This window comes from Mesocricetus auratus, unplaced genomic scaffold, assembly GCF_017639785.1.
Source record: "Mesocricetus auratus isolate SY011 unplaced genomic scaffold, BCM_Maur_2.0 Super-Scaffold_100038, whole genome shotgun sequence".
In the NCBI taxonomy this organism is placed as follows: Eukaryota; Metazoa; Chordata; class Mammalia; order Rodentia; family Cricetidae; genus Mesocricetus; species Mesocricetus auratus.
Genome location: NW_024429216.1, coordinates 3093848 through 3113560, shown reverse-complemented (window position 1 = coordinate 3113560; position 19713 = coordinate 3093848). Strand labels below are relative to the sequence as shown.

At 49.5% G+C, this 19713-nt stretch overlaps 1 protein-coding gene across 7 annotated transcripts in view; it reads right to left on the bottom strand.

Annotated features, from left to right (window-relative positions):
• Zc3h4 (zinc finger CCCH-type containing 4) overlaps positions 1 to 18203 on the bottom strand; it is a 35576-nt gene extending 17373 nt beyond the window's left edge. For 2 of the 7 annotated variants that reach the window (XM_005086434.4, XM_040734274.1), the window contains exons 1-4: positions 18139 to 18203; positions 16621 to 16807; positions 2134 to 2353; positions 1740 to 1850 (exon numbers count right to left, since the gene is read on the bottom strand). In XM_005086434.4, the coding sequence (XP_005086491.1) occupies positions 1740 to 1850; positions 2134 to 2353; positions 16621 to 16802 (513 nt within the window). In that variant the 5' untranslated portion in view covers positions 16803 to 16807; positions 18139 to 18203. Of the gene's footprint in view, positions 1 to 1739; positions 1851 to 2133; positions 2354 to 14823; positions 15004 to 15074; positions 15137 to 16337; positions 16477 to 16620; positions 16808 to 17012 lie in introns of those variants that run through there. The other 5 variants (XM_013125515.3, XM_021223263.2, XM_013125516.3 and 2 more) reach the window with 5 other exon arrangements.
• Positions 18204 to 19713: the final 1510 nt, after the last annotated feature.

The window sequence follows — 19713 nt, the reverse complement described above, 5'->3', positions numbered from 1 at the left end:
GGATACTAATGTGTCAACATCCTGCGCTATAACACTGTAGCATGCTTATGCTACATTTCAGAGACAGAGCCGCTCAACTAATAAAGGAAACCCTTTACTCACTACAGGAAAATGCAAGACATAGGTAGGTACAGACACACAGCCACTCAAGCTCTGTGTCATGATCAAAGCATCCCCTAGGATGGAGAGGATGCCCTTCTGCAGTAATCAGTCTGGATTACTGCACTAGATCCTCCATCATCGGCTATCATGGATGATGATCTCACAGGAAAGGCTTTAAAAAGTGCCGTTGTGGGGCTGCTATTCCAGGCAACGTAGGATCCTTGCACCTATATAGAGACCACAACTCCAGTTCCAGAGGATATGACACACCCTTTTGGCCTCTGCAGGCACCAAACATGTATATGGTGCACAGACAGCAAAACAGACACATAAAATAATGATTGTTTTAAGCCGGGTGTTGGTGGCACATGCCTTTAATCCCAGCACTTGGGAGGCAGAGGCAGGTGGATCTCTGTGAGTTTGAGGCCAGCCTGGTCTACAGAGCGAGTTCCAGGACAGTCTCCAAAACAATACAGAGAAACCCTGTCTCGAAAAAACAAAACAAAACAAAAAAAGTGCCATCACACCCTGCCTAGTCTGTGGTTTTATTTTATTTGTTTTTCAAGACAGGGTTTTGCTCTAGCTCAGAGCTCCAACTCTGGTAGTTTGAATGTAACTGCCCCCATAAGTTCACAGACACAGCACTATTAGGAGGTGTTGGCTTTTGTGGAGTAGGTATTGCCTTATTGAAGGAGTGTATTAATGTGGAGGTGGACGTTGAGGTCTCACATATGCTTAAGCTATACCCAGCGTCACAGTTCACTTCCTGTTGCCCCCAATCAAGATGTAGGACTCTTATCTCCAGCATCATGTCTGCCTGCTATGTCCCACCATGATGATAATGGACTAAACATCTGAAACTGTAAGCCACCCATTAAATATTTTCCTTTATAAGAGTTGTTGTGGTCATGTCTCTTTACAGCAATAGAAACCCTAACTAAGATAAACTCTATTATTATTTATTTTCATATGTATGAGTGTTTCGATGCATGTATATCTGTGCACAACATGCCTGCAGTTACCCACAAAGGCCAGATCTCCTAGAATAGCTGTAGCTACCACATATCCTCGATGTGTGCACTTAACCACTGAACCATTCATTTCTACGGCCGCTAGGTTCCAAGTCTTGATCTTTCTGCCTCAGCTCTCCTAGTCCTGGGATTATCAGTTTGTGCCATTTCCTGTTTGTTTTTCTTGTCTAGCACTATACCACTGAGTACATCCCCAGCCCTTGTTTTATTTTTCCCTTACAAGTTTTTCTGAAAGAGAAAGTAAATTTATGGTTAAGTTCAGAGTTGTAATGGGGTATTTAACTTCTAACTGTGCAGCCCTGGAGATAATTGACTCTCCTGGCCACTTCATTCTCTTGCCAATTTCCCACAAAAGGTCACTTATGAACAGTGGAGAGCAGTCACCTGTGACCTGGATGAGTTAGACATGCGGAGTCCTGCCAAGCCATGGGGGAGACTTGACACTGGTCAAGCTCAGGAGCAGGCCTTGTGGAGAAAGCCACTGCTCTGACACAAACCCATGCATTCTAAGTGTCTGTTCCTTATCCATAACGTAGGGATGAAAACAATGCCCACTGCCTCTGAGCTACTGACCCACACCAGAATGCAAGTGACAGTGTCACTCACCGGTGCGTATGGTGGGCTATAGTCCCGGTACTTGCGGTGACTCTTCTCACTGGGGCTGAAATCTGAGTCGTCTGAGAAGTCTGAGAAATCATCACTGGAAGAAGCATGGCGCTGCAAAGAGAGGAGGCACTGTGAGCGACTCTGCTGCTGGCGGGTCACCTCAGCACAGCCAGCCCCAGGACAAACAATGCTGGAATGTGTCTGGAAGGACTCTGCGCTCCGCCTGAAAACTCCTCACCCGGGGGCACTGGGTGGCAACAGAGCATAAGTTCCAGATTTTATAAACTGTCCTCAGGCCCCAGAGGCCAGGAAAGGCAGCTACTAAGAGTGCCCGCTGGGCATGCAGGCGGGCTCTGAGCCAGCAAGGAAGTGTGGGGAACCCTCAAGGACCTACTTTGTGTTTGGATTTCCGCCTTTTCTTCGACCTCCTCTTCTCCTTCTCCCGCTCCTTCTTCCGCTTCCGTTTCAGTCTCCTGTGAGACTTCTCCTCATCTGAGTCACTGTGGTGCTTCTCCCCCTTTTCCTTCCGACTCCTCTCTTGTCCCCCAGGGGCATCCTGGGTCTCCTCAGCCCCATCATCTTCCAGTTCACCTTCTTCCAACTCACCATCCTCCCTGCAAACCAACCCCAAACCACTGTGAACTCAGGGCTTCAGGTAGCCTTTCCTGCCCTGAGTTAGCGAGACCAATAGCAGCAGAGAGCCCAAATAAGGTGGTACAGCTCTAGTGGCTGGGATAAGCCCCCGGGGTTACAGGGCCAACTCTCATCCTTCTCCAAAAGGGACTGTGGCTGTGAATTTAACTGGGTCACAAGAGGTGGAAGGAGTCGGGCAGTGGTGGCGCACTCATTTAATCCCAGCACTCTGGAGGCAGAGGCAGGTGGATCTCTGTGAGTTCAAGACCAGCCTGGTCTATGAGAGCTAGTTCCAGGACAGCCTCCAAAGCCAGAGAAACCCTGTCTCGAATCCGCCCCCCAAAAAAGAGGTGGAGGGATTACCACCAGCAGACAAGGAGTACAGCTTAGTGTTAAGGCCCTGAGTCCCAGTTCTAGAACTCAAAAAAAAAAAAAAAAAAAAAAAAAAGCTCACTGGGGTGGCAAAGGCAGGAGGGATCTCAGAGTTTGAGACCAATCAAGGCTACATACATAGTGAGACCTGTCTCAAAAACAAAACAGAAAAACAAACAAAAACAAAAACACCCAACTCCACTCAAAAACAAATAATAAAAAAAGAAAGGTACTATGCTCCCTCACACCTCACACAGGGACAAACCTATTTCAGTATTCCCCACCATTCCAGAACCTAACCGATCTCAGCAGAGAAACAGTAGGTCCTGTGGCCATAGAGCAGGAGTGTGTTCCTGGGTCTTGCCACAGGCTGAGTGGTCTAGCTGCCCAGCTCCCACAGACTTCTTCTTTACAGCATTGCCAAGACCTACTGGACCATAGAAGTTCGTTTGCAGGGAACCCAGCTGGCACACTCTGGTTTACGGAGATAGACAGCAAACTGAAGAGCTCTCCCTTAGCTGAGGTCTGTTCCTCTCCCAACTGACTCCCCTCACCTTGTTCCTAGGTACACCTTCCCAACCCTCCCATGCATGCAGTTTTCCTGACCTTTCAACACCCCTCACTGTCAGAGCTTAGCACTTTGAAAAGTAAAAGCTATGAGTCACCCAACGTGTGTAAATAGCTGTGGATAGGCTGGGGGAGGGGCAGGTATCTATGGGTGGAGTCAAGGCAGGGTCAAGAAAGTAGCAGATGGGAAAGAAGTCCAATGTTCAAGCCAGACCCACAGACACAGATGTTGCTAAGTATGGAAGTTGGGAGAATGGAAAAATCTTTTAAATTTAGCTGCTGCCGTGGAAGACAGAGGCAGGCTGATCTCTTTGAGTTTGAGGTCAGGTTACGAAGTACCAGGCCAGCAAAGTATACAGTGAGACCCCCCTTCCTGGGGTTAAAAAAGAAATTGAAAGTTCTCAGCCTTGCCCAGTAGCACTCACCTCTAAGCCAAGCACTCAGGAGGCAGAGACAGGAGGATCTCTATAAGCTTAAGGCCAGCCTTGTCTACATGTAGAGTTCCAAGACAGCCAGCACTACACACAGAAACACTGTGACCATTTTCACAGCTCCCTATGTTGCTTATAAATGACAACAACAGAAAGGTCCCTTACACCTCAATAAGGGTCAAAAAGAGATTATATGATAATAGTGACAAGAGAAAGAGAATTAAAGTTGAACCTGGAAGATTACAGGTTCAAGGTCAGCCTGAGCTACCCGCCAAGCATTCATATACTCTAGGGTCTATCCCACACCACACCAAAAAATATATTCGGTCAAGCCCAGCCTAGAACTCACAGAGATCCGCCTGCCTCTGCCTCCCAAGTGCAAAAAAATAATCTTTAAAAAAAATGCAATAGGAGGCTCCAATGCTACAGAGAAACCCTGTGGTGGTGGGGGAACAACACACACACACACACACACACACACACACACACACACACACACACACACAAGGCCTGGGTAAGTTAACCAAAAAGGGGGAGTAGGGAACAGTCCTGCCAAGAGGCTTTGTAGGAGGGAATAACCACTTGGAAGGCCTGAGGGTCGTGAGGGGCTCCGAGGGAAACAGCAGCCTCTCTCCCCAGCCCTCCACAGCCCTTTCACAACTTCAAGAGGTGCTTCTCTAATTAATCTAGAGCCCAATTCAAAGGAGTCAGGCTCAACACCCAAGAGGCCTGGCCCCAAAGACACACAGAGTGGATGGAGGTCAAGGACAGCACTCAGACAACAGGGCTCAATGCTTTGTCAAAGACAACCACAGTGGGAAGGGAGGGAGGCCTGTGTGCCTCAGAGGCTTTCCACCTAACAGCTCGGCTGTGGGACCCCACCTGCTCCAGCAGACACGGCCAACCCTCAATGGGGCAGGGCACGGAGCAGCACTCCTGGTAAGTGAGGCGCTGCAGGTTCAGCTCACAACCAGTGGCAATGGGGAAACCTGACTAGGAAAACTGGTTTTGGCTCAAAGAAAAAGCTGTTACTTGGTGATGATATGCAGTGATGGGAACAAACCCACCTAGTGTCTCTGATGGGAATGCTGTGGGCGAGGCAGGGCCACGCCTCAGAGAAAAGAGGGAAGAGCAGGCAGAGCCGAGGGGCAAGGCTGGGATTCCCTGTGGAGGAAAGCTAAAGGTGCTGGGCATGGGTGGCCGACTTCCTCCTTTCCTGCAGTTTCCTTGTAAGAAAACAGCAGCAACCACATGAAATCCAGTCCGTCTGGCAGCCTTGGATAGTTCACTAGCAAAAGGGCTAGGTGAAGACCTTGTCTAGGGTCAAGTGAGGCTCCCACCCTGTCCCCATGCCACAGCTGGCTCTGATGAAGGTGCCCCACTTCTAACACACTGAGAACATGTGACAAGATTAACTGTCATCAAGAATCTACAGCTTTCCTTCCCAAAGCTTCCCCTCCCTATAAAGACTTCAGCCCAACATTCTCACCAATAATGTGGCTAACAGGTCCAGACAAATCTGGGCTCAGTAAGAGCTACATGCATACGTGCTTAAAACTGTTGTGGAGAATGAAGAGACGCTTATAAAAATAGATTTTTTTTTGGAAATCTACCCCAGGCATGGCAATTTGTGCCTGTAACCCCACTCAGGGGGCCTTGATGCAGGAGGATCTCTAGTTCGGGCCTACCTGGGCTACAGAGCAAGAGCTTGTCTCAAAATGACAAAAATTTTTTAAAAATTGATTTAAAAAACTGCTTGTGACTTAGAAGAAGCACTGGAAAGGTGACAGTAGACTGGACACTATATCTGTAGACATACCCAGCTGTGCCCTGCCCTCAGCCCTCAGAGACCTATATGATCTCTGCATGGTCATGCTGCAGATGCCCTCCCAGCTAAGAGGCCTGTGTGGCTATCAGACTATTCACTAGAAAGGAAGGAAGCCCATTGGGAGAGGTGGATATCCCAAGGGCCATGGACAGAAAACAGCTAGCAGCTTTACGAAATGGCACTTTAGCAGACTGCCAGAAAAATCCACGTCAGAGTGGGATTAAATACCAAGGGAGCACACTTAATAGACTGTGGCATAATCCCCCAAGAAAAGTGGGGGAAGCCCCATTGCACTAATAGTTGCAATCTAGACCTGCCAGACACTCTTGAGACAGGTGCTCAGGAGGAAAATGCTATAGCTGGGCTGCAGAGACTGCATTATTTCCCTAGACTCGACTAGCAGTGCACCAGCCTGCCTGCAGCTGGAGACACTCCCAGGACCCCTAGAGACAAGAACCAGCCAGCCCCAGGAGGCTGCCTGGCCAGCAGATAGAAATGGGAAGAGGACAGACATAACCTCGCTTCTTGCAGCTTTGCCTCCAACCTCCTGAACAAATCTTCCAAGACATCCAGGTTCATTTTTAGAGCGCACTGCAGCTCCTCAGAGAACATATACACCTAGATGCCCAGTCTAAGTGATGCCTCCTGGGTCACACCCCCCAGGGTCTTTAGTTTGAGGGCTCACTCATACAGCTTGGGCTTTACAAAAATATCCAGAAGGGAGATCTAGTACTCCCAGGCAGGTCCAGGAGCAGGACAATGCGCTCCTTCCTACAGACCAAGTGACACACAAGCATCTCTGCTTCCCTAGAATGGGCTCTCATATGGGCAATGGGTTAGGCTTAGAGATTTCTAGGGTGGGAGAGTTAAATGACAAGACAACGCTCTGAACAAGGAGCAGCCATACAGTAAGCAACAGAGGAGACGCTACCTACACTTGTCCAAGCAGGAGCTAGTGCACCAGACAGGACAATAGCATCAGGAATTCAAAGTTATCCTTAGCTATAGAGCAACTTTGAGGCCAGCCTAAGTAAGCTACAAGAGACCATCTCAAAAACCAGAACCCAAAGAACAAGATACAACAGGAGTACCAGAGCATACAACATGGAGAAGTCTAAAGGAGGTGACATGTGACCTGGGGAACAGGCAGGGGCAGAAGCAATAGCCAGTTCTTCTTGGAGGACATTGCTGACTGCCCACCACCAAGGGACTATTTCACTGCCCTGTGGCCATTCTCTCTCAACCAATCCTGCTGACAAAACTGTCTCCATTTCCTCAGCATGGGACCACAAAGCCTCAGAATGTCTGAGACAGGCAGAACTCATGAGGACAGTGGGACCAATCAAGCTTGGTAGGAAAGCCTGTAGCTCTCAGCAACTCATAGTGTTGAACCAAGTTGAAAGACGTCCGGAGCTTGTGGCTCTGGTTTACATGGGAGCCAGGGGGAGGCGAGAGACACCACAGGCAGAAGTGGAAATTCATGGAACCGTGGCTGTTACCTGAAACTCATGAGGCTGCTAGGTTAATGTGAAGGTCGGGTATGATCATTAACTGACCGGACTCTCAACAAATTGCCTAGGTAGGCTCTTAATGACCTATTAACTGGGGTCAAAAAAAAAAATCACAAAAATTTAAGGAGGTGCTGCCTCTGCAAATGCTTAACAACCGGCCTAAGTGCAGAAGTCAAGGGTCCTGGCCTGGCCCTGTAGGACAGGTCGGTCACTAGGAACCCAGGCATGGAGCTTCTCCTTTAGAAGGCTGGCCTGGGCTCATACCAAAAGAAACCTCCCACCCCGACCCATGACCTTCCCTTCCTTCATCTAGAAAGTGGTACAGCAGCCAAAGGGGACAGCACTGAGGGCTTTGCAGAGCTAGGAGAGGCCTGGAGTAAGCCTCTGCACCTCACACATGTTTGTCAGTGTCCTTACTACCCAGTTCATCAACCAGAAACCAAGAACAAGTGGGCTCTGTTGCCCCCACCCCTGGCATTTGCAGGCACAATCATAACCTGCTCTGTGATGTCATGACATCTCCATGGTAACATGCCTGCCTTGTGACAACCAGATGAGCCACTGGCACAAACTAACCACAGGAAGAGAGACAGCCTGATGCTCAAAAAAAAAAAAAAAAAAAAAAAGGCAGACTAGGGCAGGTTGACATCTCTCTGCCCTACTTCCTGTACCCTGGGGTCCTGGGTAGTCTGAAGGCAGTCCACACTGCCTTCAGCCTACCATGTGCTTCATCACCATTTTATAGACAAGCAAATTGAGGCTAAAAAAAAAAAATCTGTCACAGAAAAAGCAGAACTAGAAATCAGGACTCTGATCCCAAAGGCCATTTATCTCCAGCCTTAAGATGAGTAGAAATCGCCGGGCGGTGGTGGCGCATGCCTTTAACACCAGCACTCGGGAGGCAGAGGCAGGCGGATCTCTGTGAGTTCGAGGCCAGGCTGGACCGACAGCCTCCAAAACAATACAGAGAAACCCTGCCTCGTAAAACCAAAAAAAAAAAAAAAAAAAAGAGTAGAAATCAGGGCTGGAGAGATTGCTCACTGGTTAAGAGCAGAGAATCTGAGTTTGGTTCCCAGCACCCATGTGAGACAACTCACAACCATATGTTGTACACAAACATATGTAAATAAAAAAAACTTAAAGATAACTAGAAATCATCTGTATAGAAATAACTTATTAAACAAACAAAATAAGCAATAGATATATGAAATGGATGAAATGACAGTATTCCATGAAATGTCAAAATGAGGCAGAGGAGGGCCAGTGAGATGCTTTATCAAGTTAAAGCTCTTGCCTCTGATGATAGGAGCCGTGAGACCCAGGTAAAGGTAGGAGAGCCATCCATCAGATCAGGAAGACAAGTTAACTACAGAGTAAGACATTGTCTTTGGGATGGGTAGGAGGGGTAAGGAAGCAATGCAAACCCAAAAGAGGAAATTTTCAAAGTTAATGGACACTTGTATCCACAAGCTGCAGCAGTGAGGTTAATTCAAACACAAACCTCTCACACGGAAGTTTCCAATCAACTCCCTAAGAAACCCAGCCCAGAGGAACCTCCCAGACACAAAGTTGCCATTTCCTTTGCAGGAGTAGCCATCGTCTGACTCCCACCAGTTGGCAAATAGCCTAGCCATGTAGTACCAGCTAAGGAGCTTCAGACGGTTTGAAGCAAGGCTATCTACCGCATTTCTATTACTCAGGAGATGTCTAATTAATATGAAGAAAGACTCTGCCTTCTAATTTTTAGGGGAATCAACACTGCTACCCAATAGCTGGACAAGCACTCTTGAACTGCGCCATATTCCCCGCCTTTGTTTGACACCCCCCACCCCCAGGGTTTCGCTGTATAGTTCTGGCTGTCCTGGAACTAACTCTGTAGACCAGACTGGCCTCAAACAGAGATTCACCGGTCTCTGCCTCCAAAGAGCTGGAATTAACTCCCAAGTACTGGGAATAAAGGCTGTTCCACCACCCCAGCTTGATCTTTTTAAAAAACGATTTTTCTGTGTATGATATGTACCTGTACCTCTGTGTGGGTGCCAATGGAGGCCAGAAGGTGGCAGATACCACAGTGCTATAAAGCATCCGAACTCAGGTTCTCTGGACAAGCACCAAGTGCTCTTGACCACTAAAGTTAGGGTTTTTGTTGTTTGTTTTGGGGGGTTGAGATAGGGTCTCTCTGTGTAGCCCTGAGTGCTGTGATCACTTCTAGAGCTGGGCCTCAGGAAGACTTTGGTTTCTTCTCATGAGTGAAAATCCCTTCTATGAGGGCTGGGGATATAGTTGAGTGGTGGAGCATCTGTCTAGAACATCCTTGATTCAATCCCCAGTACCTCAAAAAGGAAAATCCATCCATCCACTTTGCAGCTGAAAAGGTTGGGCCTGGGCCTCTACATGCCAAGGCATGGAACAAAAGGATGACACTCTGCAGACTGGGTGGCTGGCAGTGTGGCCCACTTCTGCAGAACCAATCTTACATGAGATACCTGCACTCCCCATCTGCTCCCACATAAGCATACTATGGCCACTGTGTGCAAAGGCCAGCAGGCCCGGTCAAGAGCCCAGAGAAAACAGTCAGCTTTTTGCAGGTCTCAATTTCTCAGCTCTGCCATTTGCTGCTGAACACAATAAAGATGTCAATTTCTTTTTTGCAGTACTGAGGCTGAGAATGGCTTTGTACATACCAGGCAAACTAAACCCCACTGACCACGTCCCTAGCTAGTTCCCTTTTCTATTTCTATCTTGACGGGGTCTTGCAAAAGTTACCCAGGCACCCATGAGCTTAGCTCAGGCAGGCCTTGTGATCCCCCTGCCTTAAGCCTCCCAGGAAGCTGGGACTATGGGTCTGATCATCATGCCAGGCTCAAACGTTCTGCCCTTGATCTATATCTCCTTTTACATTGTATGTAAAAGGTAAAGCAAGTTTGATTTGACTACATTCCTACCCTCTTCTGATGTTTGTCTAATATGAAGATATGGAGAAATGGACTTCATAGCCTACTAATGACCATAGCCTACAGTGTGAAAAGTACCAGTATGAGGTATGGTGAGGATGGTGGCACTTGCATTTACTCCCAACCTCAGGAGGCAGAGGCAAGCAGATCTGGAGTTTGAGACCAGTCTGATCTATATATTGAGTTGAGAACCTGTCTCAAATCAACAAAAAAGTACTATACCACTGTACTTGGGAGGCTGAAGGAGAAGGACGGCCTCAAGTTTAAGGCCAGCCTGAACAATAGAATCAGACCTCATGGCAAAAAAGAAAGAAGACTAAAGAGATGGTTCAGTGGTTAAGAACACTAAATGCTAGTCTAGAAGACCTGAGTAGTTCCCAGCCCCCAAGTATGTATAACTCTTAGTTTCAGGGGAACTACTACCTCTGGGGCACCTAAGCTAATGTATCATGCCAACACACACACACACACACACACACACACACACACACACACACACACACTCTTGAAAATAAAACTAAATCTATATGAGAGAAAGAAGAATACTGTAGAAGACTCAAGACAGCACAGTAGGGAGACAGCATCTGTCACTTACAACCCTCAGCACTACTTGTGACTAGATCTTTTTGCTGATTTCCCAGCAAAGGTTAAGGAGCCAGTGTGGGAAGGTTACCCTTTGACCTTTCCACTTATAAAGGTGTAGCTGCGCTACAAACTGAGACCCAGCTTCAAAAAGTCAAAGGGCACAGTGGAACACACCTGCACTTCCAGCACTTAGAAGGCAGAGGCGGGACTACTGCCGTCCATGGGACTCAGTATAGTAAGAGAGTCAGCGTTTTATGCCAGCGAGGGCTGTGTGAGAACCTCTCTTGTTAACAATACTAGGCACTAGTCAGGCATGCTGGCCACCTCTGTGACCCCAGCATTCTGAAGTCTAAGGAAGAGCATCACTTGGAGTTGGAGGCCAGCATGGACTACGCTGTGAGACCTTTTCTCACAGACAAAACACAAGACAACCAAGGGCTGGGGACGCAGCTTTATAGCAGAGCCAGCAGGTGCAGGGACTTGAGTTCCTTCCCTAGTACTGAAAACAAAACACAACAATGAACATTCCTGTTCCAAGCAAAATGCATGCGGGACAAGCCTTGCTGCTGAATAAACATAACCCTCAGGGACTCAGCCAAATTAAAGGGGTGACAGATCCTGGAACCAGCAGGCCTGGCCCTCAGAGATTCAGACCAGGAAGGGCTGGCTGAAGCAGAACGAGGTGGGGGTGGGAGTGAGGGTTGGCTTTGGATCCCCAGCTTCCTGGTTCTCAGGGGGCCAAATTCAGCTGAAACGCTGACTCACTCCACTCTAATTGCAAAGGCAAATACATGGCAGGACAGAGGCATTGACTCAAGACAGCAGGACCGTTTTAGCATCCAGAACAAGCACTGTGGAACAAGTGCCACAAGATGGCTTCCACTGACTTTCGTCCCCACCAGGCTCTTTTCAAAATCAAAGCCACCCAAAGCCTGAGAGGCCCAGGATGAGTAAGCTCCCTCGGTCACACACACCCTGCTTCTATTGACACAAGGACTGCCAGTGTTCTATTCACAACTTCCTCCTTGTAAGGAGAGGTGCTGAGCTGCAGCGGCTGTGTGGGTGCTCTGCAGGGCCCACTGGACTGTGGTGCCCCTGAGAACCAGCCCTGGACAGCAGTAGGTGCTTCCAAAGAACACACTCTTTCTTCACATCCTGCTGCCGCCTCCAGTGTCCAGAGATGTCACAGCTTGCCTGACAAACAGGGAGCTGAGTCACCAACACAGCCTAAGCAGGGAACACAGTACAGTTCTCTATTGGGAGAAGCAATCTAGCCAGGAGAAACAAGTTACTCAGGAGACAACCTCCATCCTGCTGATGAAAAATTATCTGTGATGATATAGCTGTACCTAGCACTAACCAAGAGGCCATGTCTTTATTTGTCACACCAGCTCAAGAGTCACTCCAATGGCCAATGTGCCTGAAGTTGATTTTGAAACCAACCCACCTCACCACATAACACTATCACGACACAAACCCTGCACTGGCTCTCACACTGTGTCCAGAGCATACACACACACAACAGAGCTTTGCAGCAGATGAGGCCTGGAAACCAGGAATGCCAGAGCTGGAAAGTTTGACTCCCTTTGGGCAAGTTCACTTTTTGCCTTAACTTATCCAAACAAGCAGCTTGCCACGGCCTTAATTATGTAACTGACTCCAGACCATTTCCTCCATTACCTCTGCCAATGAGCAGGCTTCTCCTTCAGGCCCTCAAAGCACTCAGCAAGTAACTGCCAGAATACTGCAACCCTGTTTCCCTCTCATCCTGGCCCTGCACCCCAGCAGTGGCCAAGGACCTGGCTCAACTCAAGTCATATCGCTTAGATCCCAGAGCAGGGCAGAACCAGTGACTCTGGTACTTCCAGAAGATACCCACAGGGACCACATGTAGGTTCCCTGACTTTGGTTTGACTTTGGTAGCTATCCACAGAGAACTGGAGACAATTTAATCAGTGCCTTTCAACAGAAGGATTCACTGGAAAATGGATCCCTAATCCTCACCTCCATGAAAAAGGTGTCTAGAGAAGCCACAGAATAGCAAAGAACCTGAGGTGGCTCTGAGACAGCCCACAGGAAGGTAAAACACTGAAGAGCAATGGATGCGCAGGGTGGAGGCTGTGTCAGAGCCTAGGAACCTGTCCTGGAATCGGGCTATACATAAACGCTCAAACTCAAGAGCCACAGTCACCTCTAAACTGCCAGGCAGAGCAGTCAGGGCAGCCTTCCTTTCCAAACAACTTCCCCTGGGGATAGGTTCCTGAATAAGGCAGAACCACATAGATGATAAAACAGCTAGCTACCTTTACTTCCAGAAAATTCTGTCTTGTCAGGAATCAAAATCTAAACCTTATAGTGAATGAAGGAAAGCCCTAGAAGATAGACTAGGAGTTAGAAAGCCCCTGTTCTGAGTCAATCATTTTCTCTTTGGAGGAGTAAGCTGGAGAATGGGGGAGGGGAGGGGAGCAGCTCTGACTTGGTGCATCTGCAATGTCATGGTCAAAGCCCACTGTGCTCCTATTGAGAGATTTTTGACTTGCTTTCAAATTAAACTTTTCATCCAGAGGAAACAAAAACCTCCAAGGTTACAAAGTATATAAGTTTTGTTGTTAAAATCAGGGATTCCAAGTGACACCCTTTTTTTTTTTTTTGCTTTTGCAACATCCATTAATTTAATTATTAACTAATAATGGTACATCAGTTTGGGGCATAAAAAAAAAGGTACTACTGTGACATTTCAAAAATAAGGAATACCTAAATGCAGTTGACTTAATATGGGGGGCTCCATTACCAACAAAACAAAAACAGAAAACAACAAACCCTTGTGTGGATAGGCCTAAGATTGTTTTTTAAATGTTTGGAGGAAACATTTTCAAGTTCAACAAAACGACTGCTAAAATTCTCGTTTCCAAAAGGAATCCCATTTCCTTCTAACATTTTATTTCTAGTTTAAATATCCTTCTACACTTAGTTATCCTAAACATGTAGAACAGAAGGGTTATCGGTTGGCATCCAGTTTCTGCTCTGAACTCCTGGAGGAGGGATTTTACACAAGATGGGAACCTTCAAATGTTTTCTCCAGCTGACCCAGCGCACTGGCTAGTGTGATGAGTTCGTGCTTTAGACATTTTGTGCAGGAAGGAATACTGTATGTTATGGAAACTTCATCCTCAAACTACTGACCACCACTGCATGGCAGGTGAATTATTAAAGGTATAAAACAAGTGGCCCTGACAAACTGCAGCTTGCATGGTCCTCAAGTGCAGGTGGGCATCATTTCTCCTGAGAACGCAGAAAGGGACGCAGAAAGTCCTTTGGAAGGGACTAGGCATATGTGTGAGAAAGACTTTCCTAACAAAGTACATCAGGGACCAAAAGTGGGCCGGGGACAATGGAACTTCAACATGTTTTTGTCTTTTAACAGAAGAACTTATGCTTGTAAAACACATTGGAAGGACAGTGTTAGGTCCTGCAAGTCATTGCCGTTTTTGTTGTGGTTGTTTCTTTTTAACTTGTACGTGTAGGATGAGGGGACACTGAGGATGGGAGGTGTTCTCTCCAACATGACTGGGCGTGTAACACGTTTTACAGCAACTTTTCACGGTCAGGCATGTGCTTTCGAACAAAGAGCAGTGGAGACAGGAGAGATCAGGGCTTGACACAGTTTTACAGATACATTTTGTGCTTAGACAGTACTTTACAAATGACTTGCTCAATTTAAACGTCTATTACCGTAAGAAACATTCGAGTAAAATAAGGATTGGACCTGCTTGAAACAGTCTTTTTGGGGGGAAGGGAAGGGGAATGTGACTTTAACTTGAATACAAGTATAAACCAAATGAGTAAGCTTGTCTCCTACACTTGAAGTAGCCACTTTCACATGAAGGCTGGAGACAAAGCAATGGATGGATCCGGAAAGAGGGAGACCAAGGGTCTGAAAACATACTGGACCTTTTCCAAGGATTTTTGTCATGTTACAGTAACACTTTTTTTTAAAAAGAAAACTGTGTACATCAAATTTTAAAAAATTAAACACTGAAAGGATGTGCAATCTAAAAAGGGCTCAATAGGATTAGAATCCTGATTTGAACATAATAAATCCACTCTCAAGCATCACTTTGGTCTAAAGGCGAGGAGGAAGCAGGCAGGAAAGGGACTAAAAGAGGGAGATAATTGAATTACTCAATAAAAGAGGCTACTTACCATCCCAACCCATTGTAAGACATACACTTCTGACATAAGAGAACTCCTTAGAGGTCGGATAAAGCTCGTAAGCACCTTTGAGTAAGGCACCTGCCCCCCGAGAGGGCCTGGAACCCAACGTGGGCTTAGCGAACAGACCTCCGCTAATCTGTTTATTTCCTTCAACTGTAGTCTGGCTGCGAAGGGCTGCGATTCCCAGGACGATACATTTAATTAGAACAAAACAGGAAAAAAAAATGTAAAAAGCTCACCAAACTGCTGCACCTGTGTCTTTGAATGTGGGTGCCATTTCTTTTAAAAGGCAAAGGAGGGTCTGTGAAGGAGAAAGGGAAAACAGGACGTGGGAGTGGGGATAAAGGGCTGAGACCCTTGTCTGGAGGGGTGCTCTGCGATTCCCCAGGCGGCTGAGCCATCTGTCCAGCGCATTCTCACCCCACCCAACCCCCACTGCCTCAAGACTCGCTTTCCTACCCACTGAAACCCACCTTTCTATTTTCAAACCTCCTCGCTCAAGCCCCCAGGAGTCAGCAAACCCTGTGTCCCATACCCTTATGCTCCAGCAGGGCCAAAGGGGCCCCCAAACCTCATCCTGAAAAGGCCCGGGGCTGTCCCCATTATCGCCCGCCAGAGAAGGGTGTGGGGGAATCCACTTCGCACTTAGAAAGGACCAGGGGCGCCACAGTTCACGTCCTGCCAAAGTACAAGGAGATCTCCTTTGCTCCCGAAGGAGCAATCGCACCCCATTTTACCCTAAAAGAAGGGAGATGCCCAGAGAAAAGCGGTGGCCAACTTCCTCTCCCAACCGCAGCTAGGAAAGCAACCTTCAACCACCCACCCTCCTCGCAAACAAAACAAAAAAAACCCCAAAACCTAGGACTAAGGACTCTCCACCACTATCACCTATGTACAAAGGGAGAGAGGACTCTGAGAAAAACAGGTTTCCAAAAAAGGTCAGGAGCTTTCATCAAAAGACCTGGAGATGCACCCCTTCCCTGCCTGCCTTATAGGGAGTAACTAGAAAACACCTCCCGCCAAAAAAAAAAAAAGAAAAAAAGAGTGCACAAGAAGCCCCCGTCCTAAGGAGCCCTTCACAGAAGGATGGAGCGAAGGCTGATCCGAAACCCCACATTCTGCCATCCTGCCTCCGTTAGCCTCGGGTACCTATCCAAAATGGGTAGGGTTTTATACCTCCCCCAGGAGAAAGGATACTGTCAGGGGCTGGGAAGACCCCCCAACTCCGAACTCCTAAAGAGGAGCTGTAAGCTGGAGATCCCCTAAAACAAGAGAATCCGGGGGCCCCTCCCCCCAAGCCTTCCCGGGAGCCAGGCGACAGACAGGCCGCTGACGGCCAGCTCCGGGAGCAGGGGCGGCCGAGGAGCCTGATGGGGCCTCGGCAAGCCCACCCCCCCCCCCCGGCGGCCCCGTGCCCCGGGCGTGCGGGCGTGCGGGCGTGCGGGCGGGCGTGCGGACGGACAGACCGGCGGGCGCGGGGGGTCCGGGGGGCGCCTCCTCACCTTCCCCTCAGCATGGCGCCCAAAAAAAGACAGAGCGAGAGCGAGGGAGAGCGGGCGAACGCCGCGAGGGGGGGCAACGCATGAGGCCGGGAGAGAAAGCGAAGCGAGAAAGAGCGAGCGAGCTAGAGACACCCACCGACCCCGCCCTTCCTCCTCCTCCTCCTCCTCCTCCTCCGCCGCCGCCGCGGCCCGGCCCAACATGGCGGCCGTCCCCTTCCTCCTCCTCCTCCTCCTCCCCCCCGTCCCCGGGGGATGCTGCCCGGCCCAGGCCGGGGGGCCTGACCTGTCGTCAGGGAGCGGGAGGCGGTGGTGGAGGAGGTGCGGGGTGGCCGGGCGGCCGTCGGGGGAGCACGGAGGAGGCGAAGGCGTTGATGCCCGCGGCGGCGGCGGCGATGGCGGAGGCGATGGCGATGGCGGCGGCGACTCTGATGGCGGCGGCGGGGGGGTCCCGGGCGCGGCCTCCATCGTTCCTTTTGGGGGGGAGGGGATGTTAATGCACGAAAAAGGACTGCTTGGGCGTGGCGGGAGGGACACACACTTGGGCTCTCCGGGGCTCCTGGGGGGAGGTGGGCGCACGTCTATCTGGCCATCTTTCTCTCTCTATATATATATATATAGGTCCCTATGTATATCATATTAGTTGGTTTTTTTTTTCTCTTTCGGTTTCGGAATCACCTCTGAGCCGACTTCCACGTAGGCCGCGCGGCCTAAGGCCCCGGCGAGGCCGCCCGCCGCCTGCTTTCTCCGCAGCCCGCCCCTGCGGCCACTCGCTCACGGGCGGCGCGGGACCCTCATCGGGGCGAGGGGTCCCCTGCGGATACACACGCACGCACACACACGCACGTGCGGGCCGCCGAGGCCGCACACCCCGGGGGACACACGGACACTGGTGGGTGGTTGGGTGTAATTAGCGCGGGCCGCGCGCCACGGAGCAAGCGGAGGGGAAGAGGCGGGGTGGGGGGACAGAGGAGAGCGAGCAAGGGGATGGTTAGATAAAAAACAAGAGAGAGGGGAAAAAAAAAAGAAAAATCCAGGGAGGAGAGCGGGAACGGGCTGCGGAGAGAGGGGCCGACTGTCTGCCCGCCCTAGGTGCCCCCAGCTGCCCGGCCCCCGCCGCGGTCGGGAATCACACAAAATGGCGGCACGGCCGGGACGAGCACCGAGGCTGAAGCCGGAGGAAGGGCGTGGAGGGAGGTGGGGGGGAGACTGAGAGGCCGAGCGAGCGTCACGTGGAGAGGGGCAGAGACGGCCCGCCCGAAAGCAGGCGGAAAGAACCGAAGCGGAAGGGCGAGGCGGTGGGGAGCCGGAAAGAGCCGAAGGCCGCTGAGAAGAAAAAAAAAAAACAACCCGAGCGCCTGGGATAGGCCGGAAGGAGCCGAAGGAGGATCTAGGTCACTGAAGGAACCTGGAGCGGATCAAAGACCCACCTCAAGAATCAAGGGTGGTCGTGGCGGGGTGGGGCTACAGAAGGCGCGGAGAGCCGGAAACAGCCGAAGCGCTTCGGGATTGGAGAAACCCCCCACCCCCGAGGATTTGAGATAATCCGGGAAGAGCCGAAGTCAGCCAAGGGACTCGCGGCAAGAGGCGGAAGTAGCTGGAATAAATCGAGCCGAGCGAATAGGAATTAGCGAACGAGCTGAACGGGTGGGGCTGGAAAAGGCGATTAATTAACGCAAGAGTAAATGACTTTCAGGAACTCGCCCCAGAGCAAGCGAGAAGAACCGAAAACTGCTAGTTTGAAGAAAGGCGGGAAGAGCCAAAAAGTTTTAGGTGGGAGAATGGGAGGGAAAAAATTTTTAACCGAAAGCTGGAGACCGGTCCCAGGAGTCGGACGTTTCCGAAGAGGGGCTGGAGCAGAGGCGGCCCGGAGATGACGTCACTACATAACTCGGCCGGTGACGTCATCCTCGGGGGCGAGAAGGGCGGGGACTGGCTGTGCGGGCGTAGTGGAAGTCAAGGTTCTTTAAACCACCTAGGAAACCCTTTGACCCTCCCCACCGGCCCAAGTTCCTGCCCCTAGTTTATAGATGGAGATTGAAGCCGAAGGCGGCAGGCTCAACTGGCTTTTAAGATCATAGGTTTGGGACCACGATCTCGGGAAAAGGCTCAGTTGGCAGTGCTTGATTCTCATCATACCTGAAACCCAAGGCACTGGCTAAAACCGATTGCACGGCCCAGGGAGGAGTGGGAAAATGAGAAATTCAAGGTCATCCTGACCCGCACGGTGGGAGGAGAGAACCGACTTCCGACAGATCCCATGCCCTCTAACCTCAGGCACGGGCTCACACGAATTTAGAAGTTGTTCGATTCTTTTTGCACCCAGAGAGCTACGTTTTGTTTTCATTAGTTCTTTCTACACTGCTAGATTCTGTGACAAAATATGGGCACGACATCATCGTGGAACTTAGTAATGGAAATTGCCTTTAAGGGAAAGACCGGGTACAGGTAGGGACACGGAAGAAGGGAGGAAATAGCTCTTTTTCACCCCATGGAGAGGCAAGTATCTCATGGGTTCTCAAAAGAGTGAGACAGGGGCCTTGTGATGAAAGAAAACAAAATTCATAAGTCACCTGAGATGCGTGTTAGGGTTGGTGGTGACATAAAACTTAGTTCTAAAAAACTAAAGAGCCTTCTGATCTTTAACCAAAGTATATGTTGGGATTCAATTCCTAATCTAATTTCTTTGGGCAGAGTCCCAACCCTTGTATCTCCTATACAAATTCTCTGAGACACCCAGAACCAGTTCCTAATCTAATAGGCGCAATTTCTTTCTTTTCTTTTTTTTCTTTTTTCTTTTCAGTTTTTCGAGACAGGGTTTCTCTGTGTAGCTTTGGAGCCTGTCCTAACTCTGTAGATCTGCCTGCCTCTGCCTCCCCAGTGGTGGGATTAAAGACTCCAGGCATAGGAGCTATTTCTTACCTCTGTCTCTCTACCTCTTCCTCTCAGCACTTCTTAGGCTGAGACAGGAGGATCACCTTGCATTTGAGGCCAACCGGGGATACTTAGTGAGTTCCAAAACAACAAACTACATAGTAAGACCTTATCTCAAAACAACCGCCTGGCGTTGGTGGCACACGCCTTTAATCCCAGCGCTCAGGAGGCAGAGGCAAGTGGATCTTTGTGAGTTCAAGGCCAGCCTGGTCTACATGAGTTCCAGGACAGCCTCCAAAGCAATACAGAGAAACCCTGTCTAAAAAAAAAAAAAAAAAGAAAAAAAGGGTGGGCAGTGGTGGCACACACTTTTAATCCCAGCACTCCGGAGGCAGAGGCAGGCCGAATCTTTGTGAGTTCGAGGCCAGCCTGGTCTACAAGAGTGAGTTCCAGGACAGCCTCCAAAACAATACAGAGAAACCCTATCTCGAAAAACCAAAAAAAA